General features: G+C 42.8%; 1 protein-coding gene across 5 annotated transcripts in view; it reads right to left on the bottom strand.

Annotated features, from left to right (window-relative positions):
- Window positions 1–18690, bottom strand: part of ZFYVE1 (zinc finger FYVE-type containing 1) — a 73257-nt gene that overhangs the window by 40734 nt on the left and 13833 nt on the right. For 3 of the 5 annotated variants that reach the window (XM_036260874.1, XM_036260885.1, XM_036260892.1), the window contains exon 3: window positions 5533–6037. In XM_036260874.1, the coding sequence (XP_036116767.1) occupies window positions 5533–6037 (505 nt within the window). Of the gene's footprint in view, window positions 1–5532; window positions 6038–12996; window positions 13072–18606; window positions 18630–18690 lie in introns of those variants that run through there. The other 2 variants (XM_036260912.1, XM_036260902.1) reach the window with 2 other exon arrangements.

Raw genomic sequence — 18690 nt, forward strand, 5'->3', positions numbered from 1 at the left:
TAAATACTTTTCATATATGGACATATTTAACCATTCACCTACTAGTGAACATTTAAAATAAATAGTAACTTTAAAAATGTTGGTCTTACGCTGGTGAAGCTGTGAACAAACTGCCACTAGCCCTCCCAGAGTTTCACCAACAATATTCTAGATATTTGTGGAGTCATAGTACAGATGGATTCAATAAATACTTTCAGGTCAAAATTGTAAGGACTTTTTAATTTCCATTTATTTATTTATTTATTTATTTATTTATTTATTTATTTATTTAATCCTCACCCGAGGACATTTTTCCATTTTTTGTACAGATAGAGTGGGAGGGAGAGAGAGATAGAGAGAGAGAGGGAAACATCGATGTGAAAGAGACACATCGAGTGGCTGCCACCCGCACGACCAACCAGGGCCAGGGACAAACTGTAACCGAGGTACATGCCCTTAGCGGGAACCGAACCCGGGTCTCTCCGGACCGTAGGCGGACGCTCCAACCGCTGAGCCAAACCGGCCAGGGCCTCCTTTCATTTTTAACAACTAAATCACTCTTATTAATACTGGAGATACAGCTTTGGCTCAAATTTAAAAGTAAAGTCACTAAAGAGGAGTAGTCAAACTTCTGCAGTTAATCCTTAAACCCATTTCCTATTGAATGCTTCCCTGTGGCAGTGACTTCTGAAGGAAGGAGGAGGCAGTACCCAGGGGCTCAGTGTGGCCAACTACCTTCCCCAAAACTTCATCTCACAGCTTGTCCCTGGACATATAATCACCACTCCCAAAGGATTATGGGAGCTTAGTTCTGCTCATTTATAAAGTAGAGATAATTCATTTGCTTACTAACTCCCACCTAGAAATCCTCTATGAGGAAAAGGAACAGGATCAAACAAATCAGAAAGCCTGAGGTGGAGGAAAACCTAATTATTAATTTGCCCACAATTCTGGCACCTCTCCTTCTACCCTGTATAAACTCTGGCTGTCTTGGTCTCATATCTCAAGGTTTCAAGAAGCAACAATGGTATTCCAGAAACAGCTCTGGATTTAGACGTTGAAAGACTTGTTTTGAATTCCAATTTTGCAACTTACTAGCTGGAACCTTAGTTACATAACTTAAGCTCTCTGGGTTCAGTTTCTTCATCTGTAAAATGAAACTGCTACTGACCTGGCTGAATAACAAAAATACAGTAAGTTAGCATTTATTTAAAAAAAAACAAAGCCCTGGCCGGTTTTGCTCAGCGGTTAGAGCGTTGGCCTGCGGTCTGGAGAGACCCGGGTTTGGTTCCCGCTAGGGGCATGTACCTTGGTTGCAGTTCGTCCCCGGCCCTGATTGGGTTGTGTGGGTGGTGACCACTCGATGTGTCCCTTTCACATCGATGTTTCTCTCTCTCTCTCTCTCCCTCCCACTCTATCTGAACAAAATAGCAAAAATGTCCTCGGGTGAGGATAAAAAAACAAACAAAAAAAAAACCACCTAGCATAGTGCATAGTACGAAGCAAAAAAAAAAAAAAAAATTTTTTTTTTCAGGGCTGGTTATCTCAAAATCTTCAATTGGAAAGTAAACCTTTCCCACCCTGGCCGGTTTGTCTCAGCGGTGAGAGTGTCGGCCTGCGGTCCGAGGAGACCTGGATTCGGTTCCCGCTAAGGGCATGTACCTCGGTTACAGTCTGTCCCCACCCCTGGTTGGGTCGTGCAGGTGGCAGCCACTTGATGTGTCCCTTTCAGGTCGATGTTTCTCTCTCTCTCCCTCCCACTCTATCTGAACAAAAAATGGAAAAATGTCCTCGGGTGAGGATAAAAAAAAAAGAAAGTAAACCTTTCCCTCACCCAAGCTGTAAAGATGCAAAGTGGCATAAAAATGCTGATTCCAGGAGGCATTCTATAGTTAGCATTTCCTATGTCCACTCTTTACCATACAACCACTTGCTCTGAGTTTCTTCTTCCATTTAGATTTTTCATCTTCCCACTAGACCCAAAGTCCTTCCTATTCTAACTCCTTAATATGGCCCAGTCTGTCCACTTCCCTCCTACTGCCACTGCCCTGGCTCAGCCCCCATTACTTCTCACCTAGAATGGTGAAAACCTCCTGGCTGGGCTCCCTGTCTCTTCTAGGCATGCTTCTCCAGTTCATCCTGCAACATGCTGCTGGAGGATCTTTTGAAAACAACCTGCTTAAAATCCTTTCATACTTAACTGAGTCAAAGCCATCCATGATCTGATTCCCAAGTATATCTCTACCATTCCCTCCCATACAATCTATGCTTCAGACACACTGAGCCTCTTCATTTATTCATTGAACAAACATCTGATGAGAGCCTACTATGTATAAAGCACTCAGCCAGGCTCTTTATATATAGCAGTGAGTAAGATAGGCAAGGTTCCTGCCTTCATGGAGTTTCCATTCTAATCGGAAAAGATAAAAAAAGCAAGCAGCCCTGGCTGGTTTGGCTCAGCAGCTGGAGCACTGGCCTGCGGACCGGAGAGTCGTGGGTTCAATTCCCATCAAGAGCACGTACCATACTGTGGCTGCAGTTTGGTCCCTGGCCCTGGTTGGAGTCGTGCAGGAAGAAACCGGTTGATGTGTCTCTCTTGCATTGATGTTTCACACTCTTTTTTTCTCTCCCTCCCTCCTTCCCACTCTATCTGAAGATAAATAAAAAATACCCTCAGGTGAGTTTTCTTTTTTTAAAGTAAGCAAATATACAGCATGATTTCAGATAGCAACAGGTGCCCTGATGCAAATGAACAGAGTGATGCAATAAAAGTACAACCACTAGAATGCAAGAAGAACAACTTTATAGGGGACAGTCAGGAAAGGCTGCAAGTGGATGAGAGTTGAGTTGAATCTGAAAAAAGTATGGCTAGCTGGGGGAAGAGTAGCATATGCAAAGGTATGAATAGAGAAAAGGCTCATGTAGCTAGTGGAGGGAGTATACACAATGTCATATGTGAGCACGCACACACACATGCATGAAGAGGGGAGGGCACTGCCCTGGCCGGTGTTGCTCAGTGGTTAGAGTGTTGGCCTGTGCACTGAAGAGTCTCAGGTTGCATTCCCAGTCCAGGGCACATACCTGGGTTGCTGGTCAGGGTGCATGAGGGAGGCAGTGTCTCTCTCACATCAATGCTTTCCTCTCTCTCCCCCTCTCCCTCCTCTGCTGCCTTCCACTCTCTCTAAAAATCAATGAAAAAAATATGCTCGGGTGAGGATTAACAAAAAAATAAATAAAAAAGAGAGAGGGGAGTGCATTTAGTGGGTGAGGGGAGGGAATGAAGGATAACTAGAGAAATTCAGAGACACAGGTAGGAGTTAGAGTGAGGACACTATAATTATGAATTGGGATTTTATTTTGATGTAGTGAAAAGCCATTGATAGGCTATACGCAGGAGTATGACATGATCTAAATTATAAACTAAGCTTTTAAAAAGGTCACTGTGGAGCCCTGGCTGGGTTGACTCAGCAGTTAAAGGATCAGCCCACAGACTGAAGGGTCTCTGGTTTGATTCCCAGTCAAGGGCACATGCCTGGGTTTCAGATTTGATCCCTGCCCCAGTTGGGGTCATACAGGAGGCAACCAATTGATGTGTCTCTCACACTGATATTTCTCTTTCTCTCTCTCTCTTCCCCCCTCCATTCCACTCTATCTAAAAAAAAAAAAAAAAAAATCAATAGAAAAATATCCTTGGGTGAGAATTAATAAAAGATCACTCTGGGTGCTGTGTGGAGGATGCACTGAAGGGGGCTAGAACAGAAGTCAGGAAGCTCCAGAACTACCCGCAGTTCCCTGGATACAGCTCACTCTTTCAAATCACAGGGATTTGCTGTTTCTAAAGCATCCCTCCTCCCCTCTCCTATCTAGCTAAGTCTCTAGAGTTCAAATGTCACCTCCTCTTTCCTGGATCCCATTAGAAGGTGTCAAATGTCCCTCTTCCACACTCCCACAGCTCCAGTACCCACATCTATTACAAAACAGAACACTCATGGTCTCCCCAACTAGACTTGTGATTTATTCAAGGATGGAAATTGTGTTTCTTTTCAGCTTGGTGCTCCACTGCTCAGTGTATGACATTGTGCACTTAATAAACTTTGAACAGGTGAATGGTGTAACTGCTTTCGGGGCCAACACTACTATTCCCACCTGCACTCAGTTACTGTTGTTGCACCTGCTCCCTTATCCTCCCACTCAGGTGATGATCTCTTCCTGTTTCTCTCAGAAAAGAGAAACAGCCCTGGCCGGTTTGGCTCAGCAGTTGGAGCGTTGGCCTGCGGACCAGAGAGTCCTGGGTTTGGTTCCCGCTAAGGGCATGTACCAAAAAAAAAAAAGAGAGAGAGAGAGAAACAGTAAGACAACTGACTTACACACACACACACACCCTATTTATTTACTTGCAACTGTGTCCATATACTCTACCTTCTCTCCTGTTACAGATGAGCTGTCCATGCTCCTACAACCAACTCTCCCACTGTGCATCACTCCAACGTTCCTGCTGTCTCTTACATCTACTTTCCAGTGAATTATTCTCATCAGTACACAAATATCTGCACTACCTCACACCTTAAATTTTAAAAAGGGAAAATTCCTTGAATTCCCACATTAGCCTCCAGCTATCATTTCCTCTGTATGCTTCCCTTTACAGAACTCTTTGAAAGAGTTGAATATACTCACTACCTTCCTTCTCCTATTCTCTCGAGCCCACTCTGATTAGGCTTTCATGCCCACCATCTCTGGGAAACAGGTTTTATGCATATAACCAAGGACCTCTATTTTGCCAAAGATATTCAACAATTCTTTTTTCTTTTATTGTTAATCCTTACTGAAAGATATTTTTTTCATTGATTTTTAGAGAGAGTAGAAGAGGGAAAGGGGAGGAGGGAGGGAGGGAGGGAGAGAGAGAGAGAGAGACAGAGAGAGAGAGAGATGTGAGAGACACATTGATTAGTTGCCTCTGCACACGCTCCGACCAGGGCCGGGGATCAAACCTGCAACCCAAATACATGCCCTTGACCAGAAATTGAACCCGTAACCCTTCGGTGTGTGGGCTGACACTCTAACCACTGAGTCACACAAGCCAGTACCCATTCAACAATTTCTTTTTTTTATCCTCATCTGAAGACATTTTTCCATTTTTTGTTCAGATAGAGTGGGAGGGTGAGAGAGGAAGACAGAGAGAGAGAGAGAGAGAGAGAGAGAGAAACATCGAGTGGCTGCCACCCGCACAACCCAACCAGGGCCAGAGACAAGCTGCAACTGAGGTACGTGCCCTTAGCAGGAACTGAACCCAGATCTCTCTGGACCGCAGGTCGATGCTCTAACCGCTGAGCCAAACTGGCCAGGGCCATTCAACAATTCTTAATCCTCATTCTGACCATAAGCAGATTTTCACACGGTTCATTCATTCCATCCTTCTGGAAACACTTCCTTATGTCCTGGCCAGGCAAAAATTTTTCTGGGCAATACACCACCACCAAGTTTCTATTAGAGCCCAATGGCTGCCTCCTTGTACCAAGAAAGGTCAATCTGTGACACAGTACCCTGCCCACTCACCAGAGCCCAATAGTTGAGTGTGCACAGTCTCATGGAAAATGATAACAGCAGGACCCAGGGTGGACAAGGGCACATCCAGGCCACAGCGGGCAGTGGTAGCCTTGAGCTCCTTGGTGAAGTGCTTCAGATAAGCTTCTGAGGCGTCTCCAAGGAACTTGAAGAGGTCATTATGCAGCCGGTCTGCATGAGTTCGATAGATGACGAGGTCTGAGATGGCCAGAACCTTAAGCAGCAGCCGTGTTCTCTGGCTTATATTGACTGTAGCCCCCAAGAGGCCTTCTGTGTCTATCACTGCTACTTTGTGGACAGGGTCATACGCTGCCCACACTCCCACAGTGCAGGACTCCTGGGCAGGAGAAGTTTTGAAGACTTCACGTCCATAAAAGAAAGTGTGATTGAGGGTATGAGACTTCCCATCACCAGTATTTCCAAAAATGGAAACAACTTTCAGATGCTGATCAGGTTTGCAGTCCAGTTTCCTAATGAAGTCCTCTTCATTTGTTACCTTAAAAAAAAAGACAATGAAATAAAGAAACAGCAAAATAGCTAGAAACATGTGCAAGAAGAACAAATGTTTCTCAGAGTCAAGGTCCTTGACTGGTTTGTCAAGGTGGTATAGAAAAGCCCCAGTGTAACAGCCTCCATCCAGCCCTTACTCTTAGCAAATAGCTAACAGGAACTTAGTGGTCATGAAAGAGCTAAAATTATAAAATTCTCAGAAGATGACATAGGAACAAATCTTTATAACCTTGGATTAGCCAATGGTTTTTTTAGATATGACAACAACAAAAAGATAGTTAAAACAGACTTTATCAAAATTGAAAACTTTCATTCTGCAAAGGATATCATCAAGACAGTGAAAAAAAAACCCAAATAATGGCAGAAAATATATGTAAATCATATATTTGATAAAGAACTAGCGTCTACGCTAATATAAAGAACTCAACAAAGTCTGGCCGGTGTGGCTCAGTGGTTGAGCGTCGACCCATGCACCAAGAGGTCGCCGGTTTGATTCCCAGTCAGGGCACATGCCCAGGTTGTGGGCCCAATCCCCAGTGGGGGGCATACAGGAGGCAGCCAATGGATGTTCTCGCTCACTGATGTTTCTATCTGTCTCTTCCTCTCCTTAAAAATCAATAAAGAAAAAAAAATAAAAAAAAGAAAGATAGAAATACCAGACTGGAGCTCTAAAAAGATGCTCAGGGCCCCTACTCTCAGAACACAGAACCCCAGAAACAAAGATCCTAATCCAATTATGTGGTATTTTACTCCGGCTAGAGTAATGAACCTTTACAGCAAGTATCCTCCAGTTATGAGAAAAAAACTCCTTCCTGATACTCAAAAGTATGCTGGTTTGAAAAAAAGCAGTTAGAGAAATGTAAACAGACCACTGGATGTGGTAATATAAGCCTTCATTTCCCATAACCTTAAGATGGTAAACCACTCATTATTCTATTAATAACATCACTATTGTTACAAAGATAGGAACCTTAATGTTAATGACGATACTAATAATTTTCTAAATGCCGACTGCAGTGACACTGCCCTTTCACTATATACATGGAGGCAGAACCCTGTCTATTTTCTCTTTACATCTCTAGCACTTGGATCACAACATGGCACAGAGGAGGAGTTCAATAACCAGCTACTGAATAAATGAATGCCAGGCACCCTGCTTGGTATTTTATTTATTTATTTATTTATTTATCCTCACCCGAGGACATTTTTTGATATTTTGTTCAGATAGAGTGGGAGGGGAGGGGGAAAGAGAGAGAGAGAGAGAGAGAGAGAGAGAAACATCGATGTGAAAGGGATACATCGAGTGGTCGCCACCCACACGACCCAACCAGGGCCGGGGACAAACTGCAACCGAGGTACGTGCCCTTAGCGGGAACTGAACCCGGGTCTCTCCAGACCGCAGGCCAACGCTCTAACCGCTGAGCCAAACCGGCCCGGGCCCTGGTTGGTATTTTAATCACTTTTCTCCACCCTATATCTTCCATAGGACTTAACACACAGCAAGATTCGATCAACTTGGTAACGGGCTCACTGCTTTACCAGGCAACTGAGAGGAACAAGAAGTTACATGGAACAGCCCACTTTGGACCAGTGTCACTCAGCCAGCCTGGTTCCAAGCCGCTAAGTGGGCCAGCAAGAGAAACAAAAGCTCCATAAACCTCTAACAGCAAGGAGTCAGGTAAGGTCAGAGTGGCCCGCCACAAGAGCCATCTACCTTCTCAGTCTCCTTAGTATTCCCAGGGGTTGTAGATGAGTAGGATTTCCTCCCTTGGAAAACTACTCTGTTATGAATCTGTTAGCCCCCAAAACAACTGTTATCCAGTATGTGTATGAGCAGGCACTTGGGAAAAGGGGCACATGGGAGCCTTCAGGTACAGAATTAAATGTCTCGTTACTCATATCAATTAAGTTGCCCACTAAATGATGTAATAATATATATAAATAAATGATTCATTTTGGGTGAAAATAAAACACTCTCTATAAGCATCTGAGATATCATTTTGGCACTTGGTATCCTAAGGTATTAAACACACCTGTTCATGTGTCTGACATATGCATCTGAGTCTAGTGCAAAGAATTCTGGGAGAAGCTCAAAGCTCTAGGCTTTTTTTCTTTCCTTTTTTTAAATTGACTTTAGAGAGAGAGGGAAGGAGGGAGGAAAAGAGGGAAGGAGAGAGGGAGGAAAGGAAGGAAGGAGGGGGAGAGAGAGAGAAACATTAATGTGAGAGAGAGAGATACATGGATCAGTTGCCTCCTATATGATACTGACTGACTGAGATTGTACCTGCAACCGAGGTATATGTCCTGATCAGGAATCAAAACTGAGACTTTCTGGTGCACAGGATGATGCTCCAACCACCTGAGCCACACTGGCCCAGTGCCATAGGCTGGTTTTTCTACTGACAGCCCTGGCTAATCACTTAACATGCAGTGATTGCATTTTTTTTTCATGTGTAAAGTGGGGATATAACCATCTTTGCCTCCCTTGACTGGGTAGTGGTTGCTAATCAAATAGATAGATCAATGAGAAAACACCTTGCAAACTGAAAACATGCTTCATTTTTCTGTCTTGTACTTTTCACAATCTTTTGCCCCCAGTTTTACTACTCAATTCATTTTTAAGTGAGCCAGAAGGAGAGAACGGCCTAGGCCTAGGTGGTTGCAAGACTGGTTTTCAGTCAGGGGAGGAAAGGTAAGAAGATTCTCTTTGATGAGGAAAGGAAGGGGGCAGAAGGGAACAGGGCTCCTGCTCCACTGTTCTTCCTGTTTGTAATCAATGATCCTACTTTGCATAGCACAATGCTTGACACACAATAAGCATTCAATAGATATTAGTCATTATTATGTTAGAACCAGAGCTGGGAAAACATCCACAAGCACTTGCAGTAGCAGCTGGGCTTGGACCTGCATGGTGCTCAGAAGTTGCTCATTCAGGTGCTAAGTCAGCAATGGTGAGATCTAAACTGATTCTACCTAAAAATGAAAGATCTTGCTGCTTGCTTCTGGTAACTTCTTTCCTCTCTCTCTAATAAAACAACATATTATTAATACTGGTTTTATAGTTGACTCATTTTTTTTTTCTTTATTAAATTTTAGAGAGAGCCCTGGCCGGTTTGGCTCAGTGGTTAGAGTGTCGGCCTGCGGTCCACAGGGACCTGGGTTCGGTTTCTGCTAAGGGCACGTACCTAGGTTGCAGTTTGTCCCCGGCCCTGGTTGGGTCGTGCGGGTGGCAGCCACTCGATGTGTCCCTTTCACATCGATGTTTCTCGTTCTCTCTTTCTCTCTCCCTCCTACTCTATCTGAACAAAAAATGGAAAAATGTCCTCAGGTGAGGATAAAAAAAAAAAATTAAAAAATAAATAAATTTTAGAGAGAGAAGGGAGAGGGAGAGAGAGATAGAAACAGCGATAAGAGAGAGCATCAATAGGCCGCCTCCCACATGCCCCCCAGTGAGGATCGGGCCCACAACCTGGGCATGTGCCCTGACCAGGAATCAAACCGGCGACCTCTTGGTGCATGGGTTGACGCTCAACCACTGACCCACACCGGCTGGGTTATAGTTGACTCTTAGGAAAGTGGCCACTAATAGCATACAAGTCTTTAAGAAACCAAATAGTACACCACTCTATCTCACCCACAAAGTTTTTCACTTTCTAGAGTTTTAAGTAGAGTTTCTAAAGTGAAAAATAACAGTACTCAATGATCTCCATTGCTCCAATTTAGATAATTCAGAGCAGTTTATGGTAGTGAAAATGTCCAGCAGTCAACATCTGATCCAAGCAGGAAACAGAATGATGACAGTCTCCCTCAATAAATTCCTTCTTAGCCCTCAGAGAATCATCCAGGAAGAAAAACCACACAGGCTTTGTTCTGAGGCAGCCTGGAAAGGGAAAAGCAAGAGATGGGGAAAGGAGGTAGGAGCAGGAAGGAGGGGATCAATGGGGGAAAAAGGGAAGAACATCTCTAATACTTACAACAATAAAGACAAAAATAAATTAAAAAAAAAAAAAAAGAGAGAGAGATGGGCGCCCGGCCAGTGTGTCTCAGTGGTTAAGCATTGACCCATGCACCAAGAGGTCGCTGGTTCGATCCCCAGTCAAGGCACATGCCCAGGTTGTGGGCCAAATCCCCAGTGGGGGGCATGCAGGAGGCAGCCAATTGATGTTTCTCTCTCTCCCTCTCCCTTCTTCTCTCTCTAAAAATCAATAAAGGAAAAAAAAAGAGATAGACATGGGGAAGGAACTGGAAGGAGGAAAGTTCAACAGAACACAGAGGCTCCAAAAATTAAACAACAAAGACAACAGGAAACAATCCCAAGAAAAGTAGCTCAGCACTGAAGTCCTTTCAGTTCTGGCCTCTCTGGACAAAGAGGATCTCATTTGTACCAACTACAATCATACAGTCCTTTAAAATTTTAGTTTTTAATTTTTTTTTCTTTACTGACTTTAGAGAGAGGAAAGGAAATGGAGAAACATCAATGAGAGAGAACACAGACTGGCCACCTCCTGCATGCCCCCCACTGGGGATCGGGCCCACAACCTGGGCATGTGCCCTGACCGGGAATTGAACAGGCGACCTCTTGGTGCAGGGGTCGATGCTCAACCACTGAGCCACACCAGCTGGGCTAATTTTTTTTTATTTTTTTTTATCCTCACCCGAGGAGATTTTTTCGTTTTTTTGTTCAGATAGAGTGGGAGGGAGAGAGAGGAAGAGAAAGAGAGAGAAACATCAACGTGAAAGGGACACATTGAGTGGCTGCCACCCACACGACCCAACCAGGACCGGGGACAAACTGCAACCGAGGTACATGCCCTTAGCGGGAACCGAACCCGGGTCTCTCTGGACCGCAGGCCGCTGCTCTAACCGCTGAGCCAAAACGCCCAGGGCATGGGCTAAATTTTTTAAAAAGTGTTCCCTGTGGCCAAAGGCAAAAATCAGCTCCTAACCCAAAGCAATGGAAAGAGCTAAGGACACTCGGTGCTCTCAATCATAAACTGATGTTTATAATAAATTCCACCAATGAACCAACAAAGATTATTTTATACCTCTCCACTGAGATTCTAAAACTAGTCTAAGTCAATAGTTATTGCCAAACTTAAGTTCCTCTTAACTACTTTTCTGCGTTGGTCTCTGGTTTACTTTGATTTCATTCCATTTTTGGCTGAGTTCAGTGGAAGAGACCAAACCCAAAGAAACCAACCAGATTCTCACTCTTATCAGAATTGGGACTACTATCCCAAAAGGAAACTATAACTTAATTATTTCATTTAACTAACATACATGTATTGAGCTTCACCTAGTGTCTGGCACTAACCTGATGATGTTAGACCAACACAGGTATAGAACTTGGGTTACGATTTCCTCCTTCCAGGGGAGAGAAAGGAAAATGGAAGGTGAGGGAACTTTTCCTTGAAAAATCCTAACCCATTTTCATCATGTTGAAAAAAAACTCTAGGCAATGATGTAAGTCTTTGGCCTAATTTTCAAACAGAATTTTACTTAAACAATGTCAAAGCCTGGCCGGTTTTGACACTCAGTGGTTAGACTGTCAGCCCGCGGACCAATGAGTCAAGGGTTCGATCATGTACCTCGGTTCCAGTTCGTCCCCAGCCCTGGTCGGATCATGCAGGAGGCCACCAGTCGATGTGGCTCTATCACATCAATGTTTCTCACTCTGTCTCTCTCTCTCTCCTTCCCTCCCACTCTATCTGATAATAAGTAGAAAGATATCCTCAGGTGAGGAATTAAAAAAAAAAAAACAATGTCAACCAGATCAATGGCCACTCTAATTTTAAAGCTCAAGTGATAAGGAGGTTCCATTCCAATAGCAAACCCCACTGCCAGGAAGTTCTAGTAAACCTGTTTCTCCAACTCAGCGAGTTCAGTAAAATTCCCTTCATTCTATCCTAAAAGAAGTATGTATCTTTGTGTTTATCCATGTATGAATCAATAGCTTCATATCCTAAAAGAAGTATGTATCTTTGTGTTTATCCATGTATGAATCAATAGCTTCATATAAAAACACAATTGTTTCTCAATCAAATGTTTTCTTGAGACTACTGGAGTCATGAGTGGCTTCACAAATACTCTGAGCACATTCAGTAAGGGCAAAGATCATTTTCTTCCACTCCAGCGTCCTCAAAGTGTTCCATTACTTGAGAGGTCAGGAATTCTCCCATGTCTTAGAACTACCCATGATGCTTCTGACACATGGCCTCACAGACACTGCCTGCCCCTCCTCTCCTACTTTATAGCAGAAGAGAGAATGTTTCTATGTAGAGATGATCCTTATAATGAATTCTTTAAAAAGAGTCATTTTTGCCCTGGCTGGTTTTGCTCAGTCGTTAGAGCATTGGCCCACGGACCAATGGGTCGCAGGTTCAATTCCAGTCAAGGGCATGCACCTCAGTTGTGGTTCGTCCCCAACCCTGGTCAGGGTCATGCGGGAGGCAACCTGTCGATGTGTCCCTCTCATGTCAATGTTTCTCCCTCTCTCTCCCACCCTCCTACTCTATCTGAAGATAATTAGAAAAATAAAATAAAAATAAAGAGTAATTTTCAGCTTCATGATCAATCTCTTTGACCTTAACCAATTCACTGAGTTCATCTCTCCATTTACATCTGAATGAAAAGCTTTCCAAAGCTGAATTCTGAGGACAGACTGGAAATATGAGTCACCCTCAAGATCCACATCATCCCCAAAGGACTCTTCCAAGTAGCTTACAGATGGGAGATGCAGCTCCCTTTTTAAGTGGCACAACAAACCTGTATTTGGCCAACTATAAAAACAGACATAAGTCTGGTGAAGGCTCTGAGACTTAGCAGTAAAAGCACCAGGCTAGACAGAAGACAAGACAGCTAGGTTGAAGTCCACCTCTACAGGAATCACACCAGAGGTAATTTACTCAACCCTTCTCTTGCTCAATGTCTTCATTCTCAACCTACCATTTGTTAACATTATCCTGGTTCTGAGCTTTCCAACTAGAATGTACTCCATGCTAAGAAGGGATCTGGTCTGTATCGCTCACCACTGCAGCCCTAGCACAGGGCCTGACACATAAGAGGAAATCAATACATATTTGTTAAAATAAATTTATAAACACAGCACAGAAATGTAGATGCAATAGTCTCTGTGGAAGGGAACAGTGCAGTACCATTAAGTGCTCACCCAATCAGCCTGTACCACTCACTGACTTTAGAATAAGCTTAATTTATCTGAACCTCAGTTTGATGTGACGATTAAATGAGATGATGCACACCAAGCACTTAGCACAGTGGAGCATGTAATAAATGCTAGAGAAGTGTTGAATGACATTATTGCTGCAGTTGTCCTGGTTTGCCTATAGGGCACAGTCATCGCAGCCACTACAGAATTCCATTCCATTATCCAAAGTAAAAACCCTCCTAAGGGAAGGTTTCCAATAAATGCCTCCTTCAAGAATTTGGGATAATGGGACAAAGAAAATACTCGGTATTTACTACTCCCTCCCTCAAAGAATGGATCTTCAATTTAGAAAAAAAAAAGCTGTTAAAAGATTGCATAATACATATATTATGCATAAAGAAACATTCAGTCTTCCAAAGAATGATGCAACATGATCCCAATTATTACTACACCAGAGACTCACTAAAGTGTTCTTCTCACAGTTTATGCTGCAGATCTTAATAGATGACACAGCCTTATGAGAGAACTTAGGTGTCTGGGTCAGAGACTGAGAAGGGTCTGGTTTCTATTCAATATGGAGTGAGATAATAGAGCCCTGGTTAAGTAACAATCTAGCATATAACGACTTTATTTTATTTAATTATGTTAATCCTCACTCGAGAATATTTTTCCATTGATTTTCAGATAGAGTGGGAGGGAGGGGGAGAGAAACATCAATGTGAGAGAGACACAGTGATTGGTTGCCTCCTGCATGACCCGACCAGGGTCAGAGATCAAACCTGTAACTGAGGTACAAGCCCTTCACCAGGAATCAAACCGCTGAGACAAACTGGACAGGGCCATATAACTATTTTAAAGCCAACTAACAATAGTAATCCCTCCAGCAATATCACCTTCCTCTGAATTGCCATAATATTTTCTTGATACTGCTCTGACATCATCCATTTTATTTCTATGTATTTGTCTTCCATGACCACTAGACTATCCTCTTGTCAAGGACAAACTCAGTGTCTTACTGCCATTTTGTATCTACCTCTGTTGTCAGCATATAGTAGGCACTCATTAAATGTTTGCTGAGTTAATGATTATATTGATTTATTCTCATTAGTGCATTTCATTCATTCAACAAATATTTGAGTACGTACTATGTGCCAAACACTATCTGGATGCTGACGAACAGAAGACAAAAAACTCACTGCCCAATGAAACGTTCTAGAATTAGCTGTAGTGATGGTTGTACATATCTGTGAGTATACTAAAAGCCATTGAATTGTACACTTTAAGTGGGTGAATTGTATGGTATGTGAATTATATTTCAATAAAGCTGTTTTTTAAAAAAGTAAATGCAACATTAAAAATGATTGTAATAGCCCTGGCTGATTTGGCTCAGAGGTAGGATTGTTGGCCCAAGGACCAATGAGTCACGGGTTCGATTTCGGCCAAGGGCACATACCTCAGTTGTGGCTTGTCCCAGCCCTAGTCAGGGTCATATGGGAGGCAACCTGTCAATGTATCCCTCTCAAGTCAATGTTTCTCTGTCTCTGTCTCTCTCTTTCTCTCCTTCCCACTCTATCTGAAGATAAACAGAAAAATATCCTCTGGTAAGGATTTTAAAAAAAATGATTGCAATACTAGTGGTTTTCTCTAATTGTAAAAATAACATTACTTATCTGTAGTTCTTTATTTTAACATGCTCAGTCTATGCTATTTTATAATTAGAAAATAATAAAAGACATATACAAAAAGACCAAAATAATCAATGCTCTCTGGGAAGGTCTGCTTAACAGGTACAGGGTTCTCCTGTGGGGTGATATGTTTTAAACTAGACAGAGGTGGTGGTTGCACAACACTATGACTAAATACCACTGAATTGTTACTTTAAAATGGTAACATTGGGCATCTTCCTGTGCACCAAAAGGTTGCCAGTTCAACTCCCAATCAGGGTACATGCCCAGGTTGTGGGCTCGATCCCCAGTGGGGATGTGCAAGAGGCAGCTGATCAGTGTTTCTTTTTTTTTATCCTCACCCGAGAACATTTTTTTCCATTTTTTGTTCAGATAGAGTGGGAGGGAGAGAGAGAAAGAGAGGGAGAGAAACATAGACATAAAAGGGACACATCGAGTGGCTGCCTCCCACACGACCCAACCAGGGCCGGGGATAAACTGCAACCGAGGTACGTGCCCTCAGCGGGAACCGAACCCGGGTCTCTCTGGATCGCAGGCTGACGTTCTAACCGCTGAGTCAAACCAGCCAGGACTGGTCGGTGTTTCTTTATCACATCGATGTTTCTCTCTCTCTCTCCCTCCTTTCCTCTCTCTCTAAAAATCAATTTTAAAAATAAATAAATAAATAAAATGGTTATGTGAATTACACCTCAATACAAAAATTTTTATAAAAGCACTGCCCTCATGGAGCTTACATTCTAATGGAGAGAAGACAGTTGCCAAATAATTTAAATATATGGTATACAAAATGTCCATCAACAAGTGAATGGACGAAAAAATTTGGTATATCCATACATGAAATACTACTCAGCAATAACAAGAAATGAACAATATGAATGACATGCAACAACATGAATGCCCTCAAAAACAAAAAGAAGCCAGTCACAAAATAGTACTGCATGATTCTATTTACATGAAACTCCAGGAAAGTCAAATCTATAGTTATAAAGAACAGATCACAGATTGCTGAGGAATGACTTCCTAGAGGCACAAGGGAACCTTTTGGGGGGACAGAAATGTTCTCCATTTTGACTGTGGTGGTGGTGGTTACACGTGTGTACATACATTTGTCAAAACTCATAGAACTGTACACTTACAATGTGTATATTGCATTATCTGTAAATTATACCACAAAAGAGTTGATTTTTAAAAGTACATGTTATATAATGTACTTTTTTTATGTCATGTCAAATGGTGACAGGCGGTGTGAAGAAAAATCAGGAGACGAGACTAAGACTACAAGGTGGGGACAGGGGTTGGTCTTGTAAATTATGGTGGTCAAGGACCTAGGACTACAAGGTGGGACAGGGGTTGCTCTTGTAAAAATGAAGGTCAAGCCCTGGCTGGTTTGGCTCAGCGGTTGGAGCATCGGCCTGCGGTCCAGAGAGACCCTGGTTCGGTTCCCACTAAGGGCACGTACCTCGGTTGCAGTTTATCCCCGGCCCTGGTTGGGTCGTGCGGGAGGCAGCCACTCGATGTGTCCCTTTCATGTCGATGTTTCTCTCTCTCTCTCTCTCTTACTCTCTCTCCCTCTCTTACTCTCTCCCTCCCACTCTATCTGAACAAAAAATGGAAAAATGTCCTCAGATGAGGATTAAAAAAAAAATGGTGGTCAAGGACCTTGGACTACAAGGTGGAATGGGAGTGCTCTTGTAAATATGGTGGTCAAGGATGGCTGCCATTTAATGCCAAAATCTTTCTAGGTCAATCCTTTTCCCTGGCCAGTGTGGCTCAGTGGTCCACTCACTGAAGGGTAATAGGTTTGATTACCACTCAAGGGCACATACCTGGGTTACAGGTTCAATCCCCAGCCCTGGTTAGGGCACCTGTGGGAGGCAACCAATTGATGTATCTCTCTCACACTGATATTTCTCTCTCTCTCTCTCTCTCTGTCTCTCTCTCTCCCCCTCCAGCCCTTCCACTCTCTCTAAAAATCAATGGAAAAAATATCCTGGGATGAGAATTAACAAAACAAACAAACAAACAAAAAAGTAGCAAACTCAATTTTCTGTGGAAATAAAAAGGAAAAGGAATGTCATGAACAATCCAAAACAGTGCATATGCCTAAAATCTTTTATGTTTAGTTCTAGACAGAAACTTCCCACTCCCCTGAAAGTGGCAGATTTCTCAGAGAGATTACTCAAACTAATAAGGCACATAATTGACACTCAGTAAATGTTTATAACTGTTGTTGAATGATACATGTAAACTGAATTGAGCTCTTTGAGAAAGGTTATGAGAGATAATGGAAAACTGTTTAGTCATGATGACATACTCACAGGCAGAAGCAAATGAGCTGAAAAGTAGAGAAATTTCTAGACTACTCTATGATTGCTGAATTGTTCTCTTAACCTGAACCTGGGGTGTCTGTGACTACATGCCAGAACCAGGCTCTATCAGTCCTTTTCAAGTATTCCACCACCTAGACTCAAATTCCCTGGGAAAGGCAGCAATAAACCAATCACAAGCAGAAGGAAATCAGGAAGGGGGAACAATGTCCAGAATTTTTTTTTTCAACTAGAAAGTAGAATCATCCTCCAGTGAAGTCAAGCCAGATGTCAAGTGCTTACATATGGCTGGTATACACACTCTTCTGCCCAAGAACTCCAGCCACTACCAAGACAACCAACCACACAAACAGTTTAAACTGAGTCTCTTAATTGCTGGCCAGAAGTCACTGGAAAGAGAGGCAAAATGTACAAAACATCCTCCAGGGAAGCATCCACCCTTTCCTGCCTCCAGAAGTCCCTCTGTGTCCCTTCCCACAGGTCTTTCCAATTCTTCTTGCCTAGAACTTTCTACACTCGTTTTCTTTCCCTTCTTCAGGGTCTCATCCATTAGCTTCCTCTGATTTCCCATCACCAAACAAATGTGCTCAATACATTTAGCAGTTCTAACCCCCGGTAGAAATGATCCCATGGGAGCTCCTCCCAAGCAAGCAAGACTCCCCAGAAATGGAGAGCCAGCCGTCAGAAGCCTTTCCGTGCTACACAATTTCCAAGATAAACTCAAAGGCAGTACAGCCAGGAGACGCATCCACAGGGAAAAACATATAAGGTCAACTGAATAAGAAATCTTCCTGTTATAATACCCCTGACTCAAAAAGCCAAATGTTTGCCCAGTATCAGAAAAATCATTTTAAGGAACTGACAGACCAGAAAAAAATAGAATCACACAAACTGGAGATAACTTGAAATAGTTAAAAATAGGTTCCCTGAAAAGCTGACTCACAGTGATTTTGATGGCTTATATGGGTCAAATTTTAAACAGCCCTGTACTAAACAAAATAGCTTCCCAGGTTAAATGCCAGGAGCCTGCTATAACAGCCCAGGGCTGAGAAAGCTCAGAAGATGCAGAGCAGAAAATGAAAGCACACAATAAGGGCTCTTTCATTTTTCTGCCTGTCTGAGTCATCCTCAACCCTGCATTTCCCAGTAATCCCATACAATGCCCTCCCCCTCCACTATTATCATTCAACAAAAGGGGCTTTTACTTGGATTCTTTGAAGTAAAAGGGGCAGTAGCAGAGGAAGCCTCTGCTACTTCTCCAATTAGTGCTTATTATTTTGACAGACAGCTCCTAAGCAGATCTATGGTTTTTTGTCACTTTTTAAAATATGGCACCTAAGAACCAATAGTAAATATTCATGCTCTGACCAGAACTTACCAAAGGGCTAACAGCCACAGCACCAAAATTAGTCCTTACATCATAAGAATTCGGCCATTTGAAGAGAAAAATGAAGAAGTCCCA

The sequence above is a fragment of the Molossus molossus genome, unplaced genomic scaffold (genome assembly GCF_014108415.1).
Source record: "Molossus molossus isolate mMolMol1 unplaced genomic scaffold, mMolMol1.p scaffold_m16_p_1, whole genome shotgun sequence".
NCBI lineage: Eukaryota > Metazoa > Chordata > Mammalia > Chiroptera > Molossidae > Molossus > Molossus molossus.